General features: G+C 41.8%; 1 protein-coding gene and 1 non-coding gene across 2 annotated transcripts in view; one reads left to right on the plus strand and one right to left on the minus strand.

Annotated features, from left to right (window-relative positions):
- Positions 1-12,437, minus strand: part of NOL10 (nucleolar protein 10) — an 84,607-nt gene extending 72,170 nt beyond the window's left edge. Inside the window, exons 1-7 of the mRNA XM_059405151.1 lie at positions 12,255-12,437; positions 10,206-10,251; positions 8,083-8,181; positions 4,475-4,552; positions 3,085-3,122; positions 1,684-1,820; positions 889-954 (exon numbers count right to left, since the gene is read on the minus strand). Of these exons, the coding sequence (XP_059261134.1) occupies positions 889-954; positions 1,684-1,820; positions 3,085-3,122; positions 4,475-4,552; positions 8,083-8,181; positions 10,206-10,251; positions 12,255-12,320 (530 nt within the window). The 5' untranslated portion in view covers positions 12,321-12,437. The remainder of the gene's footprint in view (positions 1-888; positions 955-1,683; positions 1,821-3,084; positions 3,123-4,474; positions 4,553-8,082; positions 8,182-10,205; positions 10,252-12,254) is intronic.
- LOC132022956 (U12 minor spliceosomal RNA) lies at positions 9,277-9,426 on the plus strand. Its single transcript, XR_009405832.1, has one exon. It is a non-coding gene; the product is annotated as a U12 minor spliceosomal RNA (small nuclear RNA).
- Positions 12,438-15,019: the final 2,582 nt, after the last annotated feature.

Raw genomic sequence — 15,019 nt, forward strand, 5'->3', positions numbered from 1 at the left:
TTTCGGTTGTTGTAAGGAGGAAACAAAAACGACAAAACATTCAGCCTGGCACCTAGAGCTTACGAGACAATACATAAGAGCTAATACAGACAGGAACGGATGCAGCAAAAGGGCAGATAACTCTTTATTCCCCAACAATACGTCATGAAGCCCCTCTCGTCTTTGTAAAGAAAATAAGAGCATTTCAAGGACATGTGAGAAAAAATGACTGAGAGTTTATCTGGTCTCTATCACTACACGTTCTTCCAACCTTTAAAAACCCGTTCAAAGCAATAAGGCAAATCCAACAAGTTCCTTATACACTTAAGATGAGAAGTAACTTAGCTTTCACCCCTTAAATGTCTGCCAGCAAAAACATAAAAAGTAAAATTTAAAAAGTAACACTCCAAGTTAATCCAAATGAAAATTTAAAGAACAGGGCAAAAAATAATAAACAACTTTCTAGTGAGTTATAAAATTTCTGAGTATATTTTAAAAAAATAAATTTTTAAAGAAATCACCAGGTCTTTCAGTGAATTTTACATTTAAGAAAAAACTTAAGGGCGCCTGGGTGGCTCAGTGGGTTAAGCCGCTGCCTTCGGCTCAGGTCATGATCTCAGAGTCCTGGGATCGAGTCCCGCATCGGGCTCTCTGCTCAGCAGAGAGCCTGCTTCCCTTTCTCTCTCTCTGCCTGCCTCTCCATCTACTTGTGATTTCTTTCTGTCAAATAAATAAATAAAATCTTAAAAAAAAAAAAAGAAAAAGAAAAAACTTAAAAAACTTAAGGATACTCTTTTGAACTAAATTTCCCCAAGCTCTGTTTAAATGCACCCTCCATCTGATAACCTGAGCGTCAGGCTCCATCTCCTGGCCAAGAGAAATACAGCAGCGTTCCACATCAATACTCACGCGGCATCGGTCTGTAGAGGATTCAAGTACCGGCCTTGTTCCAAGTTTAGTCGATAAACTTCAGAGCTACAAAGTAATGAATAAAGTTAGAAATCTGGTAAACTGCAATGAACTTCACTTCAATTAAGTATAACTTTCAGAAATATATACATATATCACTTGCTTCCAGGGCATGACTGTTCTTTGTAAAACTGAACACCAAAATGTATTTTCAATCTAAAAAACAATCACCTCATGAGTCTGTTCATGTATAGAAGTGATTTAAACCAAGGAAATATTATGAAGTTACTAGGCAGAATATTATTTACAAATAACACGGAGAATACGAGATCCAAAAGGGATCTATATGTATATAGAAGAAAAAGACTAGAACGAAATACAACAAAATACCATAATGATTTCCTCTAGGTGGCATGACCGTGGGTGTTTTTTCAAATACTTTTTAATATTTTCCCAATTTTCTAAAATCAATATGTATTATTTCTATCATCACACAGAAGGTAGCTTTTAAAAATGAAAAGTTTTCAAATGCCATGCAATGGGGCTAAGGAAACACCTTCACCCCCAATATGACCCCACAGGTTACGCTTGCTGTGCTAGATTCTGAGTCCCATGCTAATGAAAGTCAAGGATGCAGTTCCTCAATGAGCAGTTAGTTACTCCGGAACTATATTACACCCTTCGAGCAACCGAAAGGTAGGGATCACATCTTACTCTTCTTTTAATCCCTCTCCTTGCTTTCAACAGACGCTGTCTGGGGGGTGGAAAGGAGAAACAAATGGTCAGACCCAATACCTTGCGCCAACAAAGTACAAGTCACAGGAAGGGTAGTGGTAGGAGAAATCTCTCCCGAACTTGGGTATTCTGGTTTTGTAGTAAAAACCTGATTGTGAGTGAAACTCGATGTATCTATCATTATGTAAGAAAACAATCTGGAAATGAAAAAGAACATGAGTTGGCTGAGGTGTCTAGGAAAAGCATTCACTTCATCACCACTAGAACGGACGGAGCAAGAACACGCTGACCCCTCCCGGCCTTCTTCTCTCTAGGAGCACACAAGTAAGCACACACACGTAAGCACACACAGCTCTCTATCACAACTAAGAGTCAACCCTCTCACCTGCTTTCTTAACACCTTCCTGAACCCAAAAGAGTCCTTCTTGCCTTCGAACAGAGACTTAAAGCAAATGCCCTACATTCTCTAGCACCAGCACTTGACAACGTGGAGCTCTGCTCAGCAACCACAAGTAATTTCCTATTTTACTTAAGAACATGTTTTAATAATCTCACAATTGCCATTCAAGGTTTGATAAACCCCCTGTACCAATTTAACATTAAAGTATTTCAAAAGTAGCTTAAAAATCTGCAAATGGTATTTAACAGCAAATTTATCAATATCTAGAGAAAATACCTTGTAAAATTACATGTCCCCCAACACACGATTAATGACCACTCTAGGCAAAAGAATAAACTATATTCCATTGTTTCCAGAACTGAGACAATATATAAAGCCATGTCAGCTCAGAAAATTCAATTTAAAAAAAAAAAAAAAAGAAAAAAAAGAAAATTCAATTTTCCTTCAAGGTGACATCACTAAAAAATAAAGTAATTTACTAACAATTTTGTAACTACTGAAAATGACATGAGTTGAAAGATGGACTAATGGCACCAGAAAAAGAAAAGAAAAAATATGTCTAGCTGTGTTTCAAACTGTTTCAGAACCATTCCACGACTATTTGCAGAGTTAAGAAAACTAATCATACAATAATGCTATTTTACTTTTCACATATGAAAGCAACATGGCAAATAACACAAATTTAAACGAAATAATTAAAAATCACAAATCTATAATCTAATATGGATTAAAAAGGATGGCTGCCACCAATTTCTTGACAATATAGATAAGGTTTTATATAGGATACAGAAAACGTATTTTGATATTAAACTGGCCAAAGTCTATCACTATTGTTTTAAAAGATACTCTGAAAAAAAAATTTTTTAATTTTTTAAAAATTAAAGAGAAAATAAAAGATACTCTGTGTATCATACATGTGTCAAACTAAAAATATATTAATAGAAGATGATAGGTTTTGTTTTATTATGCAGCCATTTTCAATGTAACACTGGGAACATCATAAAAATACTTATCATGACTTCCTAAGGATGGCCAGTACCAACCAACACTATCAAGCATACCTTTGAATAATCATCAGAGAGAGTTTCAAAGGTGACAACTGAAAAACAAGAAATAGTAAGAAAAACTACAGTTATTAACCCATGTTCTTCTAACAATGCAAACTTGATGCAAAGATTCGGCTCAACACAAAAATTACATACAAATATGGGGTTTTTTCCCCTTTCTTGTCCTTCCATGAGACAAGAATAAAGTTGCCATATTAAATTGGGCACAAAACACCCAATGGAAGATTAAAAGCTTTTTAATTTCTCAACACAGATCAAACAGATTTGCTGCAGAACCAGAACTGAAGCAAATTAAATAGATAAACTCACAAAACATAATGACTTCTAAACTCTCCGTTTTTCTGAGAAGCTCAAAATAAAACAGACATTAAAGAACATTCAAAACTTTTTTTAATTACTCATTTTAAGCTGGGGTGCCTGGGTGGCTCAGTGGCTTAAGCCTCTGCCTTTGGCTCAGGTCATGATCTCAGGGTCCTGGGATCAAGCCCCACATCAGGCTTTCTGCTCAGCAGGGAGCCTGCTTCCCCCCCTCTCTCTCTGCCTGCCTCTCTGCCTACATGTGATCTCTGTCTGTCAAATAAATAAATAAAATCTTAAAAAAAAAAAAAATTACTCATTTTAAAAAGACAATAGTAGCTTTTGACTCATTCATCATACATCTGCTACACATTAGAGTGAAAACAGTTGTAGCAGCATGTGGAGTTTGACTTGTTTGTAAAAAGGAAAGGGTAAAACCCCCTGAAGAAGACTTAGCCCATTAACTGCTTTTCTGTCAACCCCAAACACCAGGCCCCTGACAGAAAGACCTCCACCTCCCTGACCTTCCCGGTAGCGGCCTTCCCCGCGGAGTGGGCAGAGCCTATGAATGCTGATGGGACGCCCTGTAACCCTATCACATCAGATGGGGAAGGGGAGATCTAGAATCACATCTTTAAAATCAGGGTTTTCTCAAATGAGAGATTCAAACCAGGAGGAGGAGCCAGTGAGTAGGTGCTGGCTCACAGATGAAGACCAGGTGACAAGGAGTGTAGGCAGCCTCCAGAAGCTGAGTGGCCCAGGCTGACAGCTGGCAAGAAACAGGAACCCTGGTCCCACAAGCACAACAAACTGCATTCTGCCAACACCTGGAAAGCTTCGAAGCAGATTCTTGCCCAAAGCCCCAGAATAAAAGCCGGAGGGTCGGCCCTGAACGCAGAACACAGCAGGATGAACTTCACCTACAGAGCCATTGGCTAATAAATGCATGTTTTGAACTGCCACATTCATGGTAATTTGTTACACAGCAAAGAGATCTTATACACGACACATTCCCATTTTAAAAAAGCAGAAAAGTAGCCATACATTAAAGCTATTTTCACGATTTCAAATTTCATCTCTTACTTACCTTCTGAATCTAAACACCTTTCGAACTTCAAGGATAACTGGTAGGTGTCATAACATCGAACCCGAGGTTTATATGTTCCTATATTAAAAAAAATTAATGTGACATAAAACCTAAAGGACATTTTTTTCATTGTCAATATCCTGAAGATATATTAAGTATACTTTTTGTTCAGAGGCAAACAGGATTCATTATAACCACATGGAAGAAAAAGCAGCCGTCCCCAACATGCCAAGAAGAAAACCGGCAAAGGATACAAACAAGCAAGTCACAGAAAATGAAATACAAAAAAGGAATAAACTTCACAAATAATCTAACAAAGTAGATGAAAACAGTTATTGTTCATTGGAATGGCAAAGATTAAGACAGATGTGCAGATGTGTAGATGGGGGGAGGGGCAGCTAAAATCACACACTTGGTGATTAGTATAAATGCTTACAACTTCTCTGAAGGACAGTCCGGCAATATCTGTAAAATATGTGATGTTTATACAGCCTGAATCTGTACTCCGACTTATACAAATTTATCCTAGAGAAACACACTCACAAGTGTACCAAAGACGTGAGGGGTGTTCACTGCAGCAGTTCACAAACGGCCCAAACTGAAAGCAAGTAAGATGTCCGCGGACACGGAAACGATGAAATAGAGGATGGCACACCATCATGTAGCTCATAAAGAGGATGCAGACCTGTACTGACGGAGAAAGCCCACAAACCATACTACCAAGTAAAAGAGAGTACAGAGAGGCAGGTGAGTGCTGCAGAGCGATGCCTACAGCTGCGTATTTGTAAACCGAACACTGGTCATGTAGGCACTGTGTACAGAAAAGCTTGGAAGAACAAGCACACTAACTGCTTATCTCCGTGAAGGGCAAGTTTAGGACCTTTCACATTTTATCTTAGGCATTTCTGTAATGTTTGCATTTTTTACAAGTGTATCATGTTTGCAATCAAGAAAAGAAAAAGACTGTTTTTTTGTTTTTAAGATTTTACTTATTTACTGACAGAGATAGAAAAAGAGACAGGGCACAGCAGAGGGAGCAGCAGAGGGAGAGGGAGAAGCAGACACCCCACTGAGCAGGGAGCCCACTACAGGATTCAATCCCAGAACCATGGGATCATGACCTGAGCTGAACGCAGACACTTAACGAGTGAGCCACCCAGGCGCCCCCAAAAAGACTGTGTTTGTTTTTTTTTTTAAGATTTTATTTATTTTTTGACAGTGAGAGAGATCACAAGTAGGCAGAAGCAGGCAGAGGGGGGTGGGGGAGAAGCAGGCTCCCTGCTGAGCAGAGAGCCCAATGCAGGGCTGGATCCCAGGACCCTGAGATCATGACCTGAGCCCAAGGCCGGGGCTTAACCCACTGAGTCACCCAGTGCCCCAAAAGACTGGTTTTTAAAAACAATGCATTTTTTTTTTTAAAGTAATGAGAACTCATTTAAAAACAGTATTAAGGGGCGCCTGGGTGGCTCAGTGGGTTAAAGCCTCTGCCTTCGGCTCAGGTCATGATCCTGGGATCGAGTGGGGAACCAGCTTCTCCCTCTCTCTCCTGCTTGTGCTCTATCTCTAGCTATCTCTCTCTCTCAAATAAATAAATAAAGTCTTAAAAAAAAAACTATATACAGCATACATAGTTCTTACATATGAACTGTGGGTTAAAAAATGTGGATAGTGTTAGCACTAGGACAAGCATTAACATAAAACAAAAGAGACTGGCATGTTGATGGATAAAGCTGTCAAATAAGAAAGCATTTGGAGGGGGCGCCTGGGTGGCTCAGTGGGTTAAGCCGCTGCCTTCGGCTCAGGTCATGATCTCAGGGTCCTGGGATCGAGTCCCGCATCGGGCTCTCTGCTCAGCAGGGAGCCTGCTTCCCTCTCTCTCTCTGGCTGCCTCTCTGCCTACTTGTGATTTCTCTCTGTCAAATAAATAAATCTTTAAAAAAAAAAAAAAAAAAAAAAAAAAAAGAAAGCATTTGGAAAAGAGATATAGAAGGATAATGTTAATCCACCAAAATAAAAAAAAAGTATGTGGACAATACACAGGACAGATGCGCCCAAATCTCAGACAAACCACACACTGGGTAATGCTCTTCAAAAAGTTTCCTATCTGGGTGCCGGGGTGGCTCAGTGGGTTAAAGCCTCTGCCTTCGGTTAAAGCCTCTGCCTTCGGCTCAGGTCATGATCCCAGGGTCCTGGGATGGAGCCCCACATCGGGCTCTCTGCTCAGCGGGGAGCCTGCTTCCTCCTCTCTCTGTGCCTGCCTCTCCACCTACTTGTGATCTCTCTCTGTCAAATAAATAAATAAAATCTTTAAAAAAAAAAAAAGTTTCCTATATTTTATGGCTTTTTGGAACTGATACATCATCTCATATAAAATCTTAGTGACATAAAAAATATTAGTCCATTATATCATTATACAGAAAATTATGTTAAAAGTGACCCTTTCAGAACTCATTCCTTGCTGGTAGGAATATAAAATGATCTGACCACTTTGGAAAATGTCTGGCAGCTTCCTAGGAAACTAAAGAGACACCTACCTTCTGACCCAGCAATGTCCTCAAAACAAGCCTGGGTAAGATTGTTCATTGTGCTTTATCAGTAATAGCCAAAAAATGAAAACAGTCCAGGTGTCTATCATATAAAGAATGGATAAATAAACTCCAGTATATTCTTACAGGAAAATACTACTTGGTAATAAAAAACAAAACAAAACAAAATAAAAAAACCTACTGACACACAGAACAACATGTAAGAATCTTTTCTTTGTTTGTTTAAAGATTTTATGTATTTATTTGACAGAGATCGTAAGTAGGCCGAGAGGCAGGCAGAGAAGGGGAAGCAGGCTCCCCGCTGAGCAGAGAGCCCAGGACCCTGAGATCATGACCTGAGCTGAAGGCAGAGGCTTAACCAACTGAGCCACCTAGGCGCCCCCAACATGTATGAATCTTAAAGTCCTAAGAAAAGAAGGCTCACAGAAAAAAAATCCATAGTGTATGACTACATTTACATAAAGTTCCAAAACAGGCTAAACTTGTCACGGGTACAAACACACACACACACACACACACACACACACACACACACACACACAAACACTGAGCAATGGTTGCCTGCGCATGGGTGGGAGCAGGACTGACTGTGAGGAACATGAAAGACGTTTCTGGATGAAAGGAATGTTCTGGATCTTGACTAGGGTTTGGCCTACACAGGTGTATACATCTGTCAATACTCCTTCAAAAGAGCTGTGCATTTCACTATATGTAAATTTACCTAAAAGAAAAACCACAAATAAAAGTAAACTCTAGATAACGGTATACACACCGAGATACTTAAGGGAAAAATACAGTGGTATCTGCTACCTGCTCTGAGATGTATCAAAAAATAGGACAGACTGATGACTGGTCGGAGATGGACAGATAAGACCAAGCAAAAGACTACTGAGAATCTAGGTGGGGGGCAAAGGAATGTTCATTGCAAAATTTTTTCAGTATTTCTGTATGTTTGAACTTTTTTATAGTAAAATGTTAAGGTAATTTTAAAGAGCGACTTTTCCCATCCTAGCACTTCCTGCTATAAAATGCATGGACATCATTAACCAAAAAGATGCTTACCAGTTGCTAAGATATACTGTCCATCTTTTGACACCTTAATAGTGGTGCAAACAGTAGGCATTTCAAAATCCTGAATAAGTTCGATTCTCCTGCGGACATCTACAAAGAGAGGAAATAAGTAATGGATTTAACTACCAAGTGCTTATTTTATTTCCTAAAAAGACAAGGCACACAGAGCAGTCACTACGAACATGTTAACAATGTCCCTGTGCTTCCGAGCCTTGGGAAAGCACAAATGTACAGACCCACCCATCACACAGGGGGGTTTTCTTAGCGCATACATTATTTTTATACATTAGTATTTCATTTTTACTTTTTATAAAGAAAAAAGTAAAAGTATCACCACTAATTGAAAAAAAAGTGTTTGCAATGGTGTATCAAACACCAAGTTTCAAGACCTGGATGAAGGACGAACAGAACAAACATTACAGCACTATCACTGCTCAATCACAGCCATGACAAAAATCTTACCATTTTTTCCTCCTATTCAATAAAAGCTTAAAATCTAAAGTTTATATAAAAAAAACTGGTACCAAGCTGACTTTTGCCTCTGCTGGTGTGAGCCAAGAGGACCCAGCTAGAGTAAGATTTAGAGCAATTTCTCTGGATCAAAACTGACTCTCACAAAACCTGGTTCACTTCTGTAAGAACATGTGCATTCCCGCTAGTTGCTATCGTAACAACAGGTCTGCTGCAACGATCATTTATGACTCTATAGCACATTACTGCCTGGTTCATTATATTAAACCCAAAAATAAGATTCAAACACAGTAGGAATGGCCCACTCAATATGGAAGACACAGGATCGTTTTAAGACAGGTCGAGAGAAAGAGCGGAGAACAGTTTTTTCCTCTAAGTGATCCACATCTGTTTTCCTACACACTAGGATGCTGGAGTGGACAGGGAACTCAGAAGAAATCTGAATCAGCGAACATTACTAAGGCAGCAGTTCTGGTTTTCCTTGATTCAAAGTTCTCTCATCTAACTTTGGTACTATCTATTTGAAGGCTTCTCTTCCAAGATGCTTGCCTTGGGCTCTTTCTCTCACACCCAGAAGAAACCTCTCCAACATCTTCGTCTTTGATTTTTAGGAATGAATTTAAATAACATATAAGGAAAGATAAATCATCTTTCACATATGGCAAGCTGTGATGGAGAAAATTCAGTGAAAATTTGTTTAAGAAAAACTGATCAATGCCTTAAACTTATGCAGAAGGAAAGTAACAATTTGGTGTGACACCCAAAACCTCACTGTTAATGTGAGATGAATCATTTAGCAGGTAAAGGTTGCCCCTAAGGTGACTGGCCTATTTTGCAGGATACCTGGGAGTCATGATCTGCAAGCCCCCTTTTTAAAAAAATTAAAAAAAAAAAAAAAAAAGACTGATCTTACATTTTTCTCAGCTGACATAAAAAAAAAAAAATCAGTATCTTCTGCAGTGATCTTTTAGTAAAAAGATTTTGACACAAAAGAGAACAAAGAAAGCAGTTATGGCATAGCCAGGAGAGATGATCTTCCTCACATCTCCTGCATTCCTGTACATCTTGCTAGGTACAGCAAGACTACAACGCCGTGGCCATGCCTTCACCCGAACTATTTGTCAGCGTCATTTGCGCAGCCGAGAACCTTGACGGCTAAGGTGACAGGTCTCCTCTGGGCAAAGGGCAGGCTTGCTACCTGCTTGCTACAAAAGCAGTGGACTTTCCCAAGTGTGGTGGTCCTTAGCCGCAACGCAAGCCCCCGAGTGTCCAGCAGCCCTCCGGGCCCTGCTGAGTGCCCCTGGGGGACTCAGGGCGTGGGGACCTGACAGTAATCTGCTGACACTCATAACCATCTGCTGTGCCTCACCTCCGACCCAGGACAGCATGTCTTCCGCTATTAGCCATGAAATAGTAACAGGCTAACTTTGTGGTTTCCAAGTATGTAGAATTAAACCCCACATTCACCAGGAACACATCAAACACAACAGAAAGTTTCTTGGGAAGGAAAAGGGCAAAAAGTATATTTTCCAGCATATTAACTGCACTGTTTTATAAACCTCCACTTAAATATAACAACAAATGTGTGAAAGCATGTAATATGGATCATGAATATAGCCAAAGAGGGAAAAAATAATACTCACCAACATCTTTCTTCTGTAGTGCTCTCTTCTTCCTGTCAGAAAGCCACTTAAAGAAAATGAAGAAACTTTACTTCAGATCATATTTACTTTGTTTCTCTGCTTACAAAAACGCTCACACTAAAAAATCAAAACCTTATAGGACATATTAACATAGGAAGTGAAAATATTTTGTAATCCAATCCTGTTAACATAGCCTCTGGATTTTTTTTCTGGTACATATTTATACATTAGACAGTAAGTTTTAGAATTGCTAAGTTTTACACAAAAGAAAACGAATTCATCCAGAAGGCACTAATCCTCAAATGTTATGGGTTACAATTAATGTATGGAATAACTTTCTTTACTCAAGGGAAATATTACGAAGTAAAACATTAAAAGGAGAAAGTTTTGTAAACTTATTTTTTTTAGAAAGAACAAAACAAGATCATTAACCAACCAGATAGCTGATACTGGATAATGCAGAAATGACACTTTTAAGTCATACTCACTGACAGCAAATTTTCTTCTGAAATCAATGTAGCTCAGCGTAGCAGGCAGCGTAATTCCAAAACCCAAGTCTCTCAGGTGGCCTAGCTACCTCATCCCCACTCATTCTCTCCCCAGCTACAGTCCTTTGCACACAGCAGCCCAGATTAAAGCCCAACAACGGCTTCCAGAAGCACTAACGATAATACCCTAACCTCCTGCCTGAGCCTGAAGGGCCCCTCTCTCCAGCCTTACCCGCCCCCACTCTCTCTCCTGAGGAATAGTCACACCTGTGCCTCTTCTGCTTCTCCAACATGCCAAGTGCACACCTACCTGGAAACACGTATACCTTCTGTTCTCTCAGCACTGAAAACTGTTCCCCCAGCTTCACATGATGGGCTCTTTTCCATTATCCAAGCTTCTGCTCCTACCACCTCTTGCAGAAAGGCCTTCCCTGAAGGCTTTATCCAAAACACTCTCTCTCTAAACATTTTGGCCCCAATGCTCACTTCTAGTCACACACCACTCAAAGCACTTATCATTATCTGAAGTGTCTTCTTGTCTGTTCACTCATCCTTTTTCCCAACAAGGAACCTGATCGGACGTGTTCACCATACATCCCAATCTCAGAACAGGGCTGCCGGCATACAGTCACTTCTCAACAAATGCACACACTGGACACAATGAGAACGATCATGCTGTGTGAAGAATAACAGGTTGATGAGGAATTATCTAGCCTGAATTCTGAAAAGGAAGAATCTAATCACTGACTCCAAGTATTTCAGGGGCAGACAATGAAGAGCTACATTTATTCTGATTTCTGAGGGCAAGAGTCAAACCAACAGCAGCATGCTATAAAACGACAAGCTTTAAAACCACTATCCAACCAGTAATCTAAAAATGGAAATAAGCTCCTGCTAAAAGTTTCCTCTTACTGGAAGAGCTTGGACAGAGGCTTGACCAAGACTTACAAGACACGAAAAACCAAACCAAGGCTGCGCTTGGATAAACCATCCTTCACATCACTGGAACCGTTATGTATTTTAAATAAGAGAAGACTGTAAAGGGATCACTATTTTCCCAGCCCCTTCCGACTCTGAGGTCCGAAGACTGGATGAAGTCAAGGTAAGGTCAGAAAGGTTCAGAAATACTGCCCTGCACACCAGAAACTCTGCAGATGCGTTTCGTTGCTCACGGCTGTATCTCCAGAGCTCGGCATACAGCAGGCATCCAACAAACAGCCGATGAACGGGGGAAAATGTCTGTAACCCATCTGTCCAAGCTTTCCCCCTGTGTGGAGTAGCTGGGAACATCCCCAGAAGCCCCCAAAGACGCGCCCTCTGTTCTAGGGAACGTGACAAAAGTTCCAGCGAAGCTCATCGAGCCCCGTCGCCCTCCGCCTCGCTTCTGGCGCGGGAACAGCAGTGTCCTCGTCCACCACCACCGACCAGCTTCCACGGGGCACCGTCACTAGCCTCCGGGCCTCCCCGAGCCAGGGGCCGGCCAGGACGAGGCTGACACAGCAGCCAGGGCCGAGGAGAGGGCGGCTGCCTTGCCAGGAGGGGGGACCCCGAAGTGCCTCACCTCGGGCAGAGACTTGCCGCAGCTGAGACTGTAAATCTTCACCTCGTTGAGGCTGGACACCTGCATGGCGGCGCAGGGCAGCGGCGACCCGCGTTTCTCCCCGGGTCCCTCTCCCCGCGCCGCACGCGAGCATCAGAAACTCAGCGTGTCCCCCGCGCGGCTGGGCGGCGTGCGGCGCCGGCGCCGGCTGATGACGCTGTCCCCGCGCCGGAACCGCGCCAGTTTCCGGAAGAGGGAAGTAGAGAGGCCGGGAGGAAGACGCGTGGGCTTCTGGCGAGGAGAGCTCACGACAGGAAGGGCCAGGAGCCGTTCTCTCTCCCCATCCTCCCACGCCCCGAACATTAGGAACCCCCGAGGGTCGCTGTCCTGGCCGAGGTGTCGCGGTCCCGAGTGGGGCAGGCGGCGCTGGCCGGGCGAACGGACAGCTTGGGGGCTGGGTCCAGGGAACGCCGGCGGAGGAGGCAGCCACGAGTCAGGGTGGAGTTGTATTATTTTCTCTCCGGTGTTTCAGTAAGAATACATCACAGATGAATGCCCTTTAAAGCTAGTGTATTAAAAATGTTACTTTCGGGGCGCCTGGGTGGCTCAGCGGCTCAGTGGGTTAAAGCCTCTGCCTTCGGCTCAGTTCAGGATCCCAGGGTGCCTGGATCCCAGGATCCCCAGGATCCCTGGGATCGAGCCCCTCATCGGGCTGCTCAGCAAGGAGTCGGCTTCCCTTCCTCTCTCTGTGCCTGCCTCTCTGCCAAATTGTGATCTCCGTCTGTCAAATAAAACCTTAAAAAAAAAAAAAAAGTTACTTTCGTCTGGATTTGTCATTCCTCCACTAAAGAGGGAAAGAAAAGAAAAAGCATACTAAGGAAAGTGGTAAAAAGAGTGGAGATCAAGGACGAAGTTCTTTTGCAGCTGATGTCTTTTGAGACGGGTGTGGGACAGAAAGTCCCACACATCGTTTTCAGAAAGTCCGCAGACTCTGCTGATTGTCCAGTTATACAGAGAACAGCCTTTACTGTTACCTAGATGTGAGGACTGGAGAATTTCCGGCTAGAAGAAAAGTCAAGGGGAAAGTGTAGCACTCAAACGGGTCCCTTTGAAATTGTGAGATAGTGCCACGTCCCTTACATGTAACAGGTGGGTCATTTTGAGCACAGGCTATATTAGTTTATGGCAAGGTGAGGACTTCTGGGCTTAGCAATTTTTCTTTTTGTTGTAAGTGTCCTCAGAGTTCAAGTCCAGATACCGTCATCCTCCTTGGGGAGGCAGTGTGCCGCAGTAGAAAGATCATGGGCTTCCTAGCAATAATAAAATAGACCTTTTAAACAAGTCATAAAAATAGAAAACTTTTTCCAAAATATGCAGGATGATTTCCAAGAAACCTTCCATTATACAAATAATGCTGCTTTTATTATTTCCACAAATGCATTGTAAAAGCCCTTTGTAAAACAAAAGTATCTGTCACTAAGTGCTCTGTGTTAGACAGATACGTAGACCTAATTTTTTTTTTTTAAGATTTTATGTATTTATTTGAGAGAGAAAGAACACCAGCAGGGGAGTGGCAGAGGGACAAGCAGAGTTCCATCCCAGGACCCTGACATCAGGAACTGAGCCAAAGTCAATCTTTCAGCCGACTGAGCCACCCAGGCAGCTCTATCCTACTGATTTTGATAATTAAGGGCCCTAGGCCATTTCACTCTACTTTATTCAATCCTATTTCCCACCAACCCCTAAATTTGCCTTTTCTTTTGTTAGCATTGGTTTCGTTATGGTGGTTTCGAATCTTTGCTCATACTAATCTGGATTCTGGAATGCCCTCCCTTTCTCCTTATATCCAAATTCTACCAACTTTTCAAAACTTATCTTTTGAATATCTTGTTCATTCTCCTATGCTTTCACTGTACTGTATAAGTACCTTTATAGCAATTATATCTTTTTAGTAGATTTTTGTTAGCAACAGATTCGGTAATTTAACACACCCTACTAAGATAATAATAATAATGAACTTGGATATAATGCTGTCCTGAAAGTCGAGGCTTAGAGGTTTCCTTCAGGTGCTCTGGTTTCCTTAAATCACCACAACCTCTCAAGGCTTACTAAAATGTCATTTTCCAAGAGCCCATAAACTTGGGACAGTCTCCTTGTGTACATGGCCTTCACTCTTTCACCTTCTTCCTCCCTCTTTCTTATTACTATATATTTGAAGTATTAAGGTATTGAAGGTATTAAACTCATGTGCCTATCACCCAACTTCCACAGCTTACAAGTGACCCATCATGCTTCTGTTATACCCTCACCACTCTCTCATCCTTGGGTTATTTTGAATGATTTTGAAGTAAATCTGCGGCAATTATCTTTGTGGGTTGTAATGTACTTGTCTGACTATCCCCTCCATCAAGACACTATGGCAACACTGGGCCTTTTATTTTTGTATTTGATTCTTCTTCTTCTTCTTCTTCTTCTTCTTTTTTAACAAACCCTTGTTTTGAAGGCTGAGCACTGGGTCTTAATTCATCTCTGGGTTCCCTGGGCCGACACAGTGCCGAGTATGTAGCACATTTTCAGTAAGTATTTCTTAATAAAAATGAATCAGTTGGGGCGCCTGGGTGGCTCAGTGGGTTAAGCCACTGCCTTCGGCTCAGGTCATGATCTCAGGGTCCTGGGATCGAGTCCCACATCGGGCTCTCTGCTCAGCAGGGGGCCTGCTTCCCTTCCTCTATCTCTGCCTGCCTCTCTGCCTACTTGTGATCTCTCTCTGTCAAATAAATAAATAA

Source organism: Mustela nigripes, chromosome 7 (genome assembly GCF_022355385.1).
Source record: "Mustela nigripes isolate SB6536 chromosome 7, MUSNIG.SB6536, whole genome shotgun sequence".
In the NCBI taxonomy this organism is placed as follows: Eukaryota; Metazoa; Chordata; class Mammalia; order Carnivora; family Mustelidae; genus Mustela; species Mustela nigripes.